We start from the raw sequence: 13,400 nt of genomic DNA, 5'->3' as shown, positions 1-13,400 counted from the left end.
CCCAATTAAAAATATATCAGATAATCAACTTGTTAAAAGCGGGCCGGATATAAATCAACCCACCGTAAAAAATGGATAAACTAATTAGACTTTCGTGTTTTCCATTTGATGATATTATCCGTGCAAACTCTACTTTAATTGGTACTAAATATGGCCAAATATAATATTTTATTTATTTTTGTTCACTTTTTGTATTCGATTTGACTTGTTCATTTGTCGACACTCATGATATGAATCTAAGTATTTTTCGAATGTAACCAATAATTGGGATGTCAAAACAAATTATTGGCTCCATGCGTACCTTTGAAATGGGGACCTCCATCTATTAACGACAAAAAAACGTATATAGCTAAATTTAATTAGTATCTTAGGTATATGTGAATCACATAAGACTCATGTATTTCCGTGTGTATCTAGTGTGAATTGCATATGTATGTAAGATACATAAATAAATCTTTCTCGCCTCTCCTTTACTTTCGCTCGCCTCTCTCTCTAATTCAATGTATCTGATGTAAAAAACATGTATTTAAATGTATATGACTTTAAATCTAGTAAGAAATTATTTTGAACATGTGAGGTTGAAGGGGGCGAGAGAATTGAGTGATAAACATGGAGGGAGAATTTGGAGAGAGAGTGAGCTGATTTGAAGCGAAAGCGTAAAATGTGCTTTTTAACTTAACCTCATTTTATGTATTTGAAGCGAAAGCGTAAAATGTGCTTTTTAACTTAACCTCATTTTATGTATATGCCTTCCAACTTTAGGTGTGCATAAGTAGTCAGTTAAACTTGCATATAGTTGATCAAGTAGACACATGAATCATACTGGAGCATAATACACGTAGGACACCACGCAGAATGTAAATTACCACATAGGATGCCATGTAAGACATGTATGTCTATTTGTTCGACTTTATATAAGTTTAAGCGTTTACTTGTGCAGACTCAAAGTTGAAGGACATAAACATGATCTGAGACCAAGTTAAGAAACATATTTATGTATTACACCCTTAATTATATGTGACAACTCATGTAGATTCAATTAGGTAGGGGATGCTAAATACCAATACTATTCATGATTATTACGAGCCATGCTTAACTACTTGTGTTTAATTTGTCATTAAGGATCCAAACAATATCTTTTGGACTATGAGAAAGAAACGACTTTGGACTATGAGAAAGAAACGACTTTTTTTTTGTTATTAATTATAAATCATTTTGTATTTGATACTTTTGCTTTAATTATCGTAATATTTATTGAGATCGAAATAATTAGGATGTTATTAAAAAACTAATAATTACAAATCATATAGACAATAAATCAAATGACAAAGAAAAAAATATATTAAAAAAACCTTATGATATGATATGAATTTTTAGTTAATTGACCTTATGGTAATATCGATATAAATTATAATTTTAAAACTAATAAGAGAATAAATATCCCCTTAAGGGGCTCAGTCAATATAATTGTATGATCTTCAAAATTCACATTTTGTGAAAAAAAAAATTTGATTTCTAGAAGTTGGTATTTTGTAATTCTTTTTTTATAAAAAAAATAACGACCTCTTTGCAGTTTTTATTTTATTTTTATAATATAGTTGAATGGTCACTTCTAAGTAAAGTTGCCAATAATTTTCGACAACGTGTACACATTAAATTTCTTACTCATCAAGTAACTATCCTAGGCTCTTTAAATTGGGGTCCAATTAAAATTGTGGCCAAAATTCACCAACATATGTATATAAAACTCTACAAGACTTTAGTGAATTAGTATACAATTTTTTAAAAAAAATTAGTATACACTACTAAAATTAGTAGCAAAAAGAAATAGTTAATTCAACCTTCAATGGATTTTCTTGAATATTCTCTTCTTTTCTTTTTGATTTTTTGTTTTACTTATTCTATATGGTTCATCATATATAGAAGGACAAAAACATCAGCACCAACAAATTGGCCAATCCTTAGGGAGTTGCCTGCGGTTATTGGGAATATTCATTGTGTTCATGCATATATGACTGAAGTTCTTATAGAATATGGCGGTACTTATGAATTCAAAGGTCCTATTTTTACAAACATGGACATGTTGTTTACTTGCGATCCTGCAGATATACATTATATCTTTAGTAAAAACTTCTCAAACTATCCGAAAGGACCTGAATTTCGTAAGATTTTTGATATTTTGGGAAATGGGATATTCAATGTTGATCATGAATTATGGGAGCTTCATAGGAAGACCACAATGTCTATAATGAGTCATGCAAAGTTCCAAATATTGTTAGAAAAGACCTTGTGGGACATAATTGAAAAAGGGCTTAGGCCAATTCTTGATGTTTTTGCAAAACAAGGCAAAACATTGGATTTGCAAGATGTTTTGCAAAGATTTACTTTTGATTCCATCACTAAATTGTTACTTGATCATGATCCAAGAAGCTTGTCAATTGACTTACCTTATTTACCATATGAAAAGGCGTTTGGTGATGCCCTTGATGCACTTTTACATAGACACATAACACCAAAATGTCTATGGAAATTGCAACAATGGCTTAGAATTGGTAAAGAGAAGAAGCTCATGCAAGCATGTGAGGCTTTTGATCAATTCATATATCCTTGCATAGCGCGAAAACAAGAAGAGTTGATGCATAAAACTACAATCAAAGATGAGGAATTTGCATTTTTAAACGCATACATCAAAATGTACAATCAATGGAATGATGGTGATTTGGGTACTTTGCAAACATTTCTAAGGGATACTTTCTTGAATTTGATGTTGGCTGGGAAGGACACCACAAGTGCAGCTCTCACTTGGTTTTTTGTCCTCTTGGCTAAAAATCCCTTAGTAGAGAAAAAGATTAGAGAAGAGATTCAACAACAATTGCATGTAAAAGAAGACGAAAACCTCAAGTTTTTCACCAAAGAAGAATCAAGAAAATTGATTTATCTACATGGTGCTTTGTGTGAAACTCTTAGGTTGTTTCCATCGGTCTCTTTAGAGCACAAAGTTCCACTTGATCATGACATCCTTCCAAGCGGTCATCGTGTTAGTCCAAAAACAAGAATGATTCTACCATTCTATGTAATGGGGAGAATGGAGACTCTGTGGGGAAAAGATTGTCTAGAGTTCAAGCCAGAAAGATGGATTTCTGAACGTGGAGGGATCAAACATGAGCCATCTTTCAAATTTCCAGCGTTTAACGCGGGTCCAAGGACTTGTTTAGGGAAAGAAATGGCATTTGTTCAGATGAAAATTGTGGCAGCTATCATCATACACAATTACAATATCCAAGTAGTGGAACCAGAAAATGTTTATCCTACTACTTCAATTATCATGCAAGTGAAAAATGGTCTAATGGTTAAAGTTGTAAAAAAGGTATAATTAAACACATGTGTTTATGTTTTCTTAAGTATGTGGGGCAAATCTTTAGCTCTTTTGAGAAAATCCAAATAAAGTTGCTCTCTTTCTAATAATTCAAATGTTTGATTACATGTTTCTGAACTTCTTACTTTTTATTTTTTGTCAATTTGATTTAAAATCTTGTCTTGATTCTAGTCATCTAGTTTTGGTAATAAATAAGTCACCAAATTGCTAAATTTGTGAAATATTGATGAGTCCTCCTATTTTCATTCTTTTAAGTTCTCCGGTATTCAAAACTCGTTGACCTATTTAATCCAAAGTACTCTTTATTTGCTTAGGAATTATCGAAATGGGGATATTATGCTTACTAAAAATAGTTTATCCAAAATAGTTACTCCCTCCGTTTCACAAAGAATGACCTGGTTTGACTTGGCACGGAGTTTAAGTAAATAAAGAAGACTTTTGAATCTTGTGGTCCTAAATTAAAGTTATGTCAAATGTACAAAATTGCCCTTAATCTTGTGGTCTTAAACATGCCACGTGGAAAGCAAAAAGTAAAATGTTACCAAAAAAGGAAAGAGGTCATTCTTTTTGAAACTGACTAAAAAGGAAAGGAGGTTATTCTTTGTGAAACGGAGGGAGTATTATTTTAGAAAATTAAGAAGGTTATATAAGTAGTGTGATATTAATGTTCATTAAGAAAAGGCTATTATATAGTTTGTACTTTGTATAGGGCGTGCGGCGATGGCACCGCACTATATGTTGGGTGATAGATATAGCCATATAGGGGTGGAATTTCATATAATGTACGCAGATTTTATTAATACGTATTTATTTTGCATTGCATTTTTAAGTAAAAATAGTGTAACTATTAATATAATGATAAAAACTAGTAAGAAGAAAATCAAGCAAAATTATCGAAATGGACGGACACTGAGTTTTGAAAGAGCTTTTGCCTCGATAATTACCTAGCGAGAGAAAGACGAAGCAAAAATAGTCTTTTACCTAAGAAAACATCATATGGTATGGCTCAAGTAATTCACTCAAACTATAAGACTTTAAATTTTTATTTTTTTTCAAATTTCAATAGTAAAACGTTTAGTCCAAATCAAAAGGCGATGTAGAAATAGTCTGTTACCTAAGGAAACATCATACATCGAACTCAAGTGATTCACTCAAACTATGAGACTTTAAAAGCTATTTTTTTTTCAAATGTCAATAGCCGAACGTTTAGTCCAAATCAAAAGGCAATATTGCAAAAATAGTCTTCTACTTAAGAAAACATCATACATCAGGGCTCAAGTGATTCACTGAAACTACGAGACCTTAAAAACTGTTTTTTCTTCTTCTTCAAATGTCAGTAGCGGAATGTTTAGTTGAAACCAAAAGGCGATGCAATAAAAGTTGTTTACCTAAGATTACATCATTTCATCGAGGCTCAAGTAATTTACTGAAACTATAAAAACCTGAAAAAATGTTTTTTCAAATGACAGTAGCGGAACGTGTAGTCCAAATCTGTCACGACCCAAAAATGGANATTCGAGCTACATATTAATGTATCCGAGCTACATATTATGTATCCAGTTTATGTTATAATGTATCCGAGATACTCTTTAATGTATCCGTCCTACATATTATGTATCCGATTTGTGTTACTTTTTAAGGGATTAATGTAATTACAAACTAAAGAGGGATAAATTGTAATTTCATATTAAAACTATGTGTTTCCTAAAATTTATCCTTATTATTTTTACACATTATATAATATAATGTGACTGTTTTTTACACTCTAACGCATCAAACATCCTTTGAATTATTAAACAAAGTCAAGTACATAGAATACTTAATATGGGGTAACAACTAATACTCAAACATCATGATGTATTTATAGTAATAAAAACTAATTCACGAGGACGATTTATTAATCATGTTATAGTAATTTATATTACTTCTTCATACATCGACGCTGCTTACCTAAAATCTTATTATTCACGCATTCGTATCAATTGGACATAAGAGGAACCCTTTTGACAAGCCTAACTTTCAGACCATGTTTCATTTGAATGATAACAGAAGAATTTGGAAGAATTATTTGATCTTCTAATTTGATATGATAATTGTATATGATGGTAGCTGCCACTATTTTCATCTGAATGAATGCCATTTCCTTACCTATACAAGTCCTTGGACCTGCATTAAAGGCCGGGAATTTGTAAGATGGCTCATGTTTGATCCCTCCACGTTCAGAAATCCATCTCTCTGGCTTGAATTCTAAGCAATATTTTCCCCATATACTTTCCATTCTCCCCATCGTATAGAACGATAGCACAACTCTCGTGTTTGGACTAACACGGTGACCGCTCGGAAGAATGTCAAATTCAAGTGGAAGTTTATGCTCAATTGCAACTGATGGAAAGAACCTCAGGGTTTCACACAAAGCACCATGTAGATAGACTAGTTTTCTTGCTTCTTCTACTTCGAAAAACTTGAGATTTTCGCCCTCTTTTAGATTGAATTGGTGTTGAATCTCTTCTCTAATCCTTTTCTCTACTAAGGGATTTTCAGCTAAGAGCCAGAAAAACCAAGTGAGAGCTGCACTTGTGGTGTCTCTACCAGCAAACATCAAACTCAAGAAAGTGTCCCTTAGAAATGTTTGCAAAGTACCCAAATCGCCATCTTTCCATTGATTGTACATTTTGATGTACGCGTTTAAAAATGTGAATTCATCGTCTTTGGCTGTACTTTCATGCATCAACTCTTCTTGTTTCTGCGAAATACAAGGATATAAGAACTGATCAATAGCCTCCCATGCTTGAATAAGCTTCTTTTCTTTACCAATTCGAAGCCATTTTTGCAATTTCCAGCATCTTTCTGGCAAGAAATGTCTGTACATAAGTGCATCCAGAGAGTCGTTGAACGCGTTTTCACATGGAACATGAGGTAAGCCAATAGACAAACTTTTTGGATCATGATCAAGTAACAGTTTGCTTATAGCATCAAAAGTGAATCTCTGGAAAATATCTTGTAAATCAAACAGGGTGCCCTGTTCAGCAAAACCATCAAGAACTGGCCAGAGCCCGTTATCGATTATGCTCCACATGTTCCTCTCCAACAAAGTTTGGAACTTGACATGATTCATTAAGGACATGGTGGTCTTCCTATGCATCTCCCATAGCTCATAATCAACATTGAACATCCCATTTCCTAACATATCGAAAATTTTACGAAACTCAACACCCTTTGGATAGTTTGAGAAGTTTTTACTGAGGATATGATGGATATTTGCAGGATCACTAGTAAGTAACATGTTCAAGTTGGCAAGAACAGGACCATGAAACTCAAAAGTTCCCTTAGTTTCTATAAGAGCATCAGTTACAAATTCATGGACACGATGAGCATTTCGAATAAGCCCAGGCAACATTCCAACTAGTGGCCAATTTGTTGGCACTGAGCTTGATTTCCACCATCTATTACTAAGGTACCACCATGTAGAATAAGTAAAACACATGATGATAACCAAAAGAGAAAGAACATACATTTCTTGGAAATGGAGAGAGGGGACTTTGTTTAAGTTGAGGATTAGTTAATTCAACTTCACACTTTATAAAGATAATTGAGTAAAGAAGACCAGAAAAGGGAAGGCATGGGCTCCTATTTGAGTTAGGCATTTACAAGATCACTATCTTTGCCTCCCACATGAGTTGCTAAACTAAATTGTCAATGCCAGCAAGCTAAGTTAGATAAGTTAGATATGGTGCCATTTTGTCATATTATTACTTGTCTCAGCAGAAGTCTGGTAGAATGGATTGAATCATTAATCAGTCCTACCTTAGTTAGGAAAGAACTTCTATTAGGAAGCATTGAATCTCTAGACGAGATTGTTTTACGGTTCTAGAAGACCTTGAACAAGAATAGGCAAAGATGTCATATCTTAGAACCGGAAGAGATTGCTCAGGATGAGTATTTGGGTAACAATGCCAAGGAGTGAAAACTGAATTGAACCGATTTTTTTACCAGCAAACATTTAATTCTCAGAGCACGATTTTTTTTCTATCAGGTAAAATATTTCATTGACATTAAACAAGGCTATCTTGGCCATATCCAAGAGGTAAACCAAAAAACGGAGAAACCTACAAAATAATATTCTCTCAAAAAAGGCACTCAATCCTCTATACAAACGGGAACTACGTGGGTGCACTAAAAAACTATAAGGGATCGAAGACCACTCCTCAATTGAAGGAAGCTCATCTCCGCCCCTTCAAAAGCTCTCCTTTAGGTATTCTATCTCTTTTTGATAAAGAAAAAGGGCATCTCCATTCAGATTTTCTAAATAGTTAGTAAAACATTGAACATCACATAGGCAATAACCATGCAAGCGATGTCATCCAACATTTCACAAGAATTTACATTAATTGAAAAAAAAAAAGACTATGATGATGCGTTTATAACATAATAAAAACTAATTCATGAGGACGATTTTATTGATGCACTTGAATGCATTTTACTAAGATGCTTAATCATGTTATAGTAATTATATCGACACTGCTTGCATAAGATCCTACATACGTCAATATTGTTCCACCAATATCCTAGCATTGTTCATGCATTGGACATAAGAGGAACCCTTTTGACAAGCCTAACTTTCAGACCATGTTTCATTTGAATGATAATAGAAGAATTTGGAGAAATTATTTGATCTTCCCCTAATTGGATATGATAATTGTATATGATGGTAGCTGCCACTATTTTCATCTGAATGAATGCCATTTCCTTACCTATACAAGTCCTTGGACCTGCATTAAAGGCCGGGAATTTGTAAGATGGCTCATGTTTGATCCCTCCACGTTCAGAAATCCATCTCTCTGGCTTGAATTCTAGGCAATCTTTTCCCCATATACTTTCCATTCTCCCCATCGTATAGAACAATAGAACAACTCTCGTGTTTGGACTAACATGGTGACCGCTCGGAAGAATGTCAAATTCAAGTGGAAGTTTATGCTCAATTGCAACTGATGGAAAGAACCTCAGGGTTTCACACAAAGCACTATGCAGATAGACTAGTTTTCTTGTTTCTTCTCCGTTGAAACACTTGAGATTTTCATCTTCTTTGAGATGCAATTGTTGTTGAATCTCTTCTCTAATCCTTTTCTCTACTAAGGGATTTTTAGCTAAGAGCCAGAAAAACCAAGTGAGAGCTGCACTTGTGGTGTCTCTACCAGCAAGCATCAAATTCAAGAAAGTGTCCCTTAGAAATGTTTGCAATGTACCCAAATCACCATCTTTCCATTGATTGTACATTTTGATGTACGCGTTTAAAAATGTAAATTCCTCGTCTTTGATTGTACTTTTCTGCATCAACTCTTCTTGTTTCCGCGAAATGCAAGGATATAAGAACTGATCAAAAGCTTCCCATGCTTGAATTAACTGCTTTTCCTTGCCAATTCGAAGCCATTTTTGCAATTTCCAGCAGCCTTCTGGCAAGATGTGTCTGTACATAAGTGCATCCATAACATCGTTGAACGCCTTTTCACATGGCACATGAGGTAAATCAATAGACAAACTTTTGGGATCATAGTCAAGTAACAGTTTGCTGATAGCATCAAAAGTGAATCTCTGGAAAATATCTTGCAAATCAAACAGGGTGTCCTGTTCAGCAAAAGTATCAAGAATAGGTCGGAGCCCATTTTCGATAATGTCCCACAGGTTCCTCTCCAGAAAAGTTTGGAACTTGGCATGACTCATTAAGGACATGGTGGTCTTCCTATGAATCTCCCATAGCTCATAATCAACATTGAAGATCCCATTTCCCAAAATATCGAAAATTTTACGGAACTCAACACCCTTTGGATAGTTTGAGAAATTTTTACTAAGGATATGGTGGATATTTGCAGGATCACTAGTAGCTAACATGTTCAAGTTGGCAAGAACAGGACCATGAAACTCAAAAGTTCCCTTAGTTTCTACAAGAACATCAGTTGCAAATTCATGGACACGATGCACATTTCGAATAAGCCCAGGCAACATTCCAACAAGAGGCCAATTTGTTGGCACTGAGCTTGATTTCCACCATCTATTACTAAGGTACCACCATGTAGAATAAGTAAAACACATGATGATAACCAAGAGAGGGAGAGAAAGTTCAATGACATACATTTCTTTGGTGATGGAGAGAAGGGACTTGTTTAAGTTGAGGATTAGTTCTTTCAACTTCACACTTTATAAAGATAATTGAGTAAAGAAGACCAGAAAAGGGAAGGCATTTGAGTTAGGCATTTACAAAAGATCACTATCTTGGCCTCCCACACTTAGTTGTGCGGACTCTTCACTTTTGATGCCACACCCGTGTTGGATTCTCCAAAAATACACTACTTTTGACGAATCTGATACGCACTTGTCGACATTTTTAAATAGTCCGAGTAATATAGCTCCCACATGAGTTGCTAAGCACAATTGTCAATGTCAGCAAGTTAAGATTGATAAGCATGTGAGAATCTGACAGGGTCCATACATAGATGATAAGTTAGATAAGGTACCATTTTGTCATATTATTATTAGTTGTCTCAGCAAGAATCTGGTGGAATTGATTGAATCTGTCCTACCTTAGTTAGAGACTTCTAGTCAAGACCTAGAAAGGAAAAAACTTCTACTAGGAAGCAATGAAGCATTGACTCTCTAGACGAGATTGTTTTACGGTTCTAGAAGACCCTGAACAAGAATAGGCAAAGATGTCATATCTTTGAACCGGAAGAGATTGTTCAGGATGAGTATTTGGGTAACAACGCCGAGGAGTGCAACCAATAAACCTTCAATTTTTCTTCATAGATATTTCCATCATCTCAAAGTTAATATTTAATAGTTGTTCTGTTGTCCATGGATTGAAAGCTAATTGAAACCACAAGACAAATTATTCTTTGCTAGAATGGAATACCAAAAGCTTCAACTGTTTGTAAATTAATATGAATGAACCATCTGCAGAAATATTTTACCTATAAGTATATTGTGAGTTGCTATGTTGTCACTAAAGGCTTTCCACCCCTTCATGATATTTCTCCACACCACATCCCCCTTCAAAAACTCCATATTTGTCCGCTATCTCCCCTCTCCATAATGGTTCTCCCTCCACTCCAAATCTCCACAACCATTAACCCAAAAATGCTTTGTTAAAGACCTTCATGTCTTTAACCCAAATCCTCCCCCACCATTTAGGAGATGTCACAGTCTCTCATCGAACTAAGTGAAATTTCTTTGCACCATCCTGTTGCGTCCCAAAGAAAATTTCTTTGCAGCCTTTCCAACTTTACTACTACAGAGATTGGATCATTCAACAAGGACATGCAATAAGTAGGGATACTCGATAATGTGCTCTTATGAGCACTTCTCGGACAATTATCTTTTCTTCAACCTGCTAACCTCCCGGAGCACTTTTTTATATACGATTAAAGTTGACACATTAGAACTATTTTACTATAGACAATGTTAGTTGCTAATAGAATTTGTTTAACCTGTCCAATATTTTATGACATCTTTGCCTCTGGCACAGATTTATTATCACACCTATAGGAGTGAGTAATTTGGTTAGATTTACAATCACCAGAATACCAGTAAGAGCTCATCACTGCAACTATACATAACCTAATCTATAAAATGATGCATTTGAACAACCCTGTATAGGATGATCCAGGTATTACAATCAATTAAGGTGGCGTTGGAATGAGACAAGTGCGTGAGATGCTAAAGAAACAGAGAAACAAAAACCGAAGAGAGCCATGTATACATCAATATTGTTCCACCAATATTCTAGCATTGTTCACACATTTAGTATCGATTGGACATAAGAGGAACCCTTTTCACGAGTCTAACTTTCAGACCATGTTTCATTTGAATGATAATAGAAGCATTTGGAGAAATTATTTGATCTTCCCCTAATTGGATATGATAATTGTATATGATGGTAGCTGCCACTATTTTCATCTGAATGAATGCCATTTCCTTACCTATACAAGTCCTTGGACCTGCATTAAAGGCCGGGAATTTGAAAGATGGCTCATGTTTGATCCCTCCTCGTTTAGAAATCCATCTCTCTGGCTTGAATTCTAAGCAATCTTCCCCCCATATACTTTCCATTCTCCCCATTGTATAGAGAGATAGCACAATTCTCGTGTTTGGACTAACATGGTGACCGCTCGGAAGAGTGTCAAAGTCATGTGGAAGTTTATGCTCAATTGCAACTGATGGAAAGAGCCTCAGGGTTTCACACAAAGCACCATGTAGATAGACTAGTTTTCTTGTTTCTTGTATGCTGAAAAAGTTGAGATTTTCATCTTGTTTTAGATTCAATTGTTGTTGAATCTCTTCTCTAATCCTTTTCTCTACTAAGGGATTTTTAGCTAAGAGCCAAAAAAACCAAGTGAGAGCTGCACTTGTGGTGTCTCTACCAGCAAGCATCAAACTCAAGAAAGTGTCCCTTAGAAATGTTTGCAAAGTACCCAAATCACCATCTTTCCATTGATTATACATTTTGATGTACGCGTTTAAAAACGTGAATTCCTCGTCTTTGATTGTACTTTGATGCAGCAATTCTTCTTGCTTCCGCGAAATGCAAGGATATAAGAACTGATCAAAAGCTTCCCATGCTTGAATGAGCTTCTTTTCTCTACCAATTTGAAGCCATTTTTGCAATTTCCAGCAACTTTCTGGCAAGAGATGTCTGTAAAGAAGTGCATCCACAGTGTCGTTGAATGCCTTTTCGCATGGCACATGAGGTAAGCCAATAGACAAACTTTTCGGATCATGATCAAGTAACAATTTGCTGATAGCATCAAAAGTGAATCTCTGGAAAATATCTTGCAAATCAAACAGGGTGTCCTGTTCAGCAAAAGCATCAAGAATCGGTCGGAGCCTGTTTTCGATAATGTTCCACATGTTCCTCTCCAACAAAGTTTGGAACTTGGCATGATTCAGTAAGGACATGGTGGTCTTCCTATGCATCTCCCATAGCTCATAATCAACATTGAACATTCCATTTCCTAATATATCGAAAATTTTACGAAACTCAACACCCTTTGGATAATTTGAGAAATTTTTACTAAGGATATAGTGGATATTTGCAGGATCACTAGTAACTAACATGTTCAAGTTTGCAAGAACAGGGCCATGAAACTCAAAAGTTCCCTTAGTTTCTATAAGAATATCAGTTGCAAATTCATGGACACGATGAGCATTTCGAATAAGCCCAGGCAACATTCCAACTACTGGCCAATTTGTTGGCATTGAGCTTAATTTCCACCATCTATTACTAAGGTACCACCATGTAGAATAAGTAAAACACATGATGATAATCAAGAGAGGAAGAAAATATTCAAGGACATCCATTTCTTTCTCAAACAAAGAAAAGAATTTGAGATGGAGAGAGGAAACTTATTTAAGTTCAGGATTAGTTCTTTCAACTTCACATTTTGTAATGAGAATTCAGTAAAAAAGACCAGCAAAACGAAAGGCATGGCCTCATATTTTTTTTATTTTTTTTTGATGACCGTGGTATCCGGATCAGCTTTCGTGCACCTCGCTAATTCCACAAGATACCTGCCACCTCCCACTGGCAACCAAGGCTAGGACAGATACGAAGAATCACCTAGTCATATATCATATATCATATATAAAAGAGAACCTTAGGCCCGCCTACGTGGCGCCACCACAAACCAGAATTCTCTTTTAATTTATTTATTTCCAAACCTAGCCTTCCCCTTTCATGAAAAGTTGCGACTTTTGTGAAGAGTTGCGATTTTGATGAAAAGTTGAGACTTTTATGAAAAATTGTGACTTTTATGAAGAGTTGCGACTTTAATGAAGAGTTGCTACTTTTATGAAAAGTTGTGACCTTTCCGAATGGTTGCAACTTTTCCAAATAGTTGTAACCTTTCCGATAAGGCACAATAAATATTTGTTTTCACTACTCTTTGCTGTCTATAAATAGAGGGATTTCCTCTCATTTTAAAAGAACGAAAAGTTTGAACCTCCTCCTCTTCTTCTTCTTCACAATTAAATATTT

The 13,400-nt window shown here is 35.0% G+C and overlaps 1 protein-coding gene, 1 long non-coding RNA gene and 1 pseudogene across 3 annotated transcripts; 2 read left to right on the top strand and 1 right to left on the bottom strand.

Moving 5' to 3' along the window:
* Positions 1-3,401, top strand: part of LOC125851090 (alkane hydroxylase MAH1-like) — a 7,411-nt pseudogene extending 4,010 nt beyond the window's left edge.
* A 1,858-nt stretch (positions 3,402-5,259) lies between these two features.
* On the bottom strand, positions 5,260-12,724 carry LOC125851088 (alkane hydroxylase MAH1-like). 2 transcript variants are annotated; one of them, XM_049530882.1, is made up of 2 exons: positions 12,653-12,724; positions 5,260-6,830 (listed from the first exon to the last, which is right to left on the bottom strand). In XM_049530882.1, the coding sequence occupies exons 1-2, from the start codon at positions 12,722-12,724 to the stop codon at positions 5,355-5,357; spliced, it is 1,548 nt and encodes a 515-aa protein (XP_049386839.1). In that variant the 3' UTR covers positions 5,260-5,354. The 2 variants fall into 2 exon arrangements, with proteins under 2 accessions (XP_049386839.1, XP_049386838.1); XM_049530881.1 differs by lacking the exon at positions 5,260-6,830 and adding an exon at positions 7,669-9,433.
* On the top strand, positions 8,712-12,290 carry LOC125851089 (uncharacterized). The gene is made up of 2 exons (XR_007444884.1): positions 8,712-8,895; positions 12,115-12,290. It is a non-coding gene; the product is annotated as an uncharacterized LOC125851089 (long non-coding RNA).
* Positions 12,725-13,400: the final 676 nt, after the last annotated feature.

This window comes from Solanum stenotomum, unplaced genomic scaffold (assembly GCF_019186545.1).
Source record: "Solanum stenotomum isolate F172 unplaced genomic scaffold, ASM1918654v1 scaffold2184, whole genome shotgun sequence".
In the NCBI taxonomy this organism is placed as follows: Eukaryota; Viridiplantae; Streptophyta; class Magnoliopsida; order Solanales; family Solanaceae; genus Solanum; species Solanum stenotomum.
The sequence above is the reverse complement of the archived record's forward strand: the minus strand, read 5'-3'. Positions and strand labels throughout refer to the sequence as shown.